The sequence below is a fragment of the Sinocyclocheilus rhinocerous genome, unplaced genomic scaffold (genome assembly GCF_001515625.1).
Source record: "Sinocyclocheilus rhinocerous isolate Xijiao unplaced genomic scaffold, SAMN03320098_v1.1 scaffold1259, whole genome shotgun sequence".
Classification (NCBI taxonomy): Eukaryota; Metazoa; Chordata; class Actinopteri; order Cypriniformes; family Cyprinidae; genus Sinocyclocheilus; species Sinocyclocheilus rhinocerous.
In genome coordinates this window covers 167495-169651 of record NW_015650717.1, presented here as the reverse complement: position 1 = coordinate 169651, position 2157 = coordinate 167495, and the positions used below count along the sequence as shown (strand labels likewise).

Here is a 2157-nt window from a genome sequence, read left to right as displayed (position 1 = left end):
AAAAATGTATCACGGTTTCCACAAAAATATAAAGCAGCACAACTGCTTTCAACTGTTTGACAATAATAATAAATGTTTTTTGACCAGCAAAGACTGAAGTAATGATGCTGAAAATTCAGCTTTACATCAAAGGATCACCAATGCAATGAAATATCACATGAATCTTATAAGTCTTATTAGTCAATCAGTCAAACGATTTAATCCCATTCCTGAACGAATTCCTGAATCATAAACATAGAGTGCTACCAGTGTAGTCCAGTAATGACTCTTATGAACTGGTTCTGTTTTTACATTAATCAAATCATACAGTGTGACTAGTGTAGAACAAACTAATGACTCTTTTTAGTGAATCATAAACATAGAGTGCTTCTGGTGTGGATCCATCCCCAAACAAATTATTCTCATGAGACGGTTCTTTTAGTGAATCAAAAACATACAGTGTGAACTGTGTAATCCAAACTAATGACTCTTTAATTATAAAGTTTTGAATTTTATTGAATGTTTTATATTGAATCAAATCATACAATCTGACCAGTGTAGTCTGAACGAATGACTTAATTTTTATTATTGAATCAGAAACACAGGGTGCTACCACTGTTGCCCCATACTCAATCGAATGATTCTTTTGAACCATTTCTTTTTATTGAATCAAAACCAATCAGGATGATCAATGATTTCACACAAGGCAACGCAGCTGATCAAAGGCCCGAGAACGCTTTCCCTCCATCCGTTACCATGAGGACTGTAAAGGATGGCCATGCTGAGGTCACTGGTCAGGTATGTGCCCTCCCCAAACAGTGAGGTCTGAAATATCAAATCATAACCAAAGATAAGTGGCTTACATCATTTTTAATTACAGTGTAACTGCTGAACCAGCAAGCAGATAACACTGGAATTATAATTATCATTTTCCCACATATCATCTAAACATGAACTGATAAGGTAGAGTCTAACTCTTATTTGCAGTCTTCTATAATAATCAGAAAGCCTGTCTGGAGAGCATCCAAAGCAGGTCTAAAAGAGCCTCATCCACCAGCGCGGCCAATTATTCTTACGAGTTGGTCATTTTTAGTGAACCGCAAACATACAGTGCTTTAAGTGTTGATCCATCCACAAACAAATGATTCGTTTGAGCTGTTTTTGTTTTAGTGAATCAGAAACACAGAGTGATACCAGTGTAGTCCAAATGAATGATTCTTATGAGTTGGTTCTTTTCAGTGAATCACAAGAACAGAGAGCAAACACTGTTGATCTATCCTCGAATAAATTATTCTTATGAGCCGGTTCTTTTTAGTGAATCACAAACATACAGTATGATCAGAGAGAGCAGTCTAAACTAATGACTCTTATGAATCGGTTCTTTTTATTTATTTACTTGTGTTTTTGAATCAGAAACACAGAGCAAAATCAGTGTTGCGCTATCGCTGAAAGAATGAATCTTATGAGCTGGTTACTTTCAGTGAATCATAAACACAGAGTGCTTGTGTTGATGCACCCTGAACAACATTAAGAGGAATCTGAATCAGATTCATATGCAGAATGCACAATTTTAAATGAAGTTTAGCAATACCTCCTCTTTCTGCAGGGTCTTCACAGCAAAACTCTTGGAGGCGAGAACCCAGTGCACAAGAGCCAGATGATGATCTCCATCACCGTGTCCCAGACGCACCAGATCTCTCACGTTTGGCAAAGTATCCACATCCTTTTGCTGTGAGGAACACAGTATAATCAAAACTGTAAAATGAGTCTGCTTGGAAAGGCCAACAGCACAGAGAGTTTATATCCTTAGAGCGTCTTACCAGCTCCTCAAAGTCCTTGACCTCTCCTCTAAGGTAGCGAGGAGGGAAGGGTCTGAGCGCTGAATCGCGTTTGTAGCTCTGGACGGCGGCTACGAAGAGGCTACAGCGCAGATCTGCCGCTACAGGGTCTCGATGCAGACAGGAGCAAACCAGCTCTCTGACCGCAGCTGTCGGGAGAGGCGGCTGCATTCCTAACACTAAACACACACAACAGATATTCCAGGAATTATAGACAATAAGAAATGATTTTCATGAATGCAAAACATGTAGACTGTGAATCTAGTGTCAAAATATATATATTATATTTATATTATATTCTATAATAATACAGTAGCAATAATAATAAAAAAATAATATA

At 37.9% G+C, this 2157-nt stretch overlaps 1 protein-coding gene across 1 annotated transcript in view; it reads right to left on the bottom strand.

Moving 5' to 3' along the window:
• The window catches only part of LOC107712498 (mono [ADP-ribose] polymerase PARP16-like), an 8058-nt gene that overhangs the window by 4615 nt on the left and 1286 nt on the right, over window positions 1-2157 (bottom strand). The window contains exons 2-3 of the mRNA XM_016517768.1: window positions 1800-1998; window positions 1571-1708 (exon numbers count right to left, since the gene is read on the bottom strand). Of these exons, the coding sequence (XP_016373254.1) occupies window positions 1571-1708; window positions 1800-1988 (327 nt within the window). The 5' untranslated portion in view covers window positions 1989-1998. The remainder of the gene's footprint in view (window positions 1-1570; window positions 1709-1799; window positions 1999-2157) is intronic.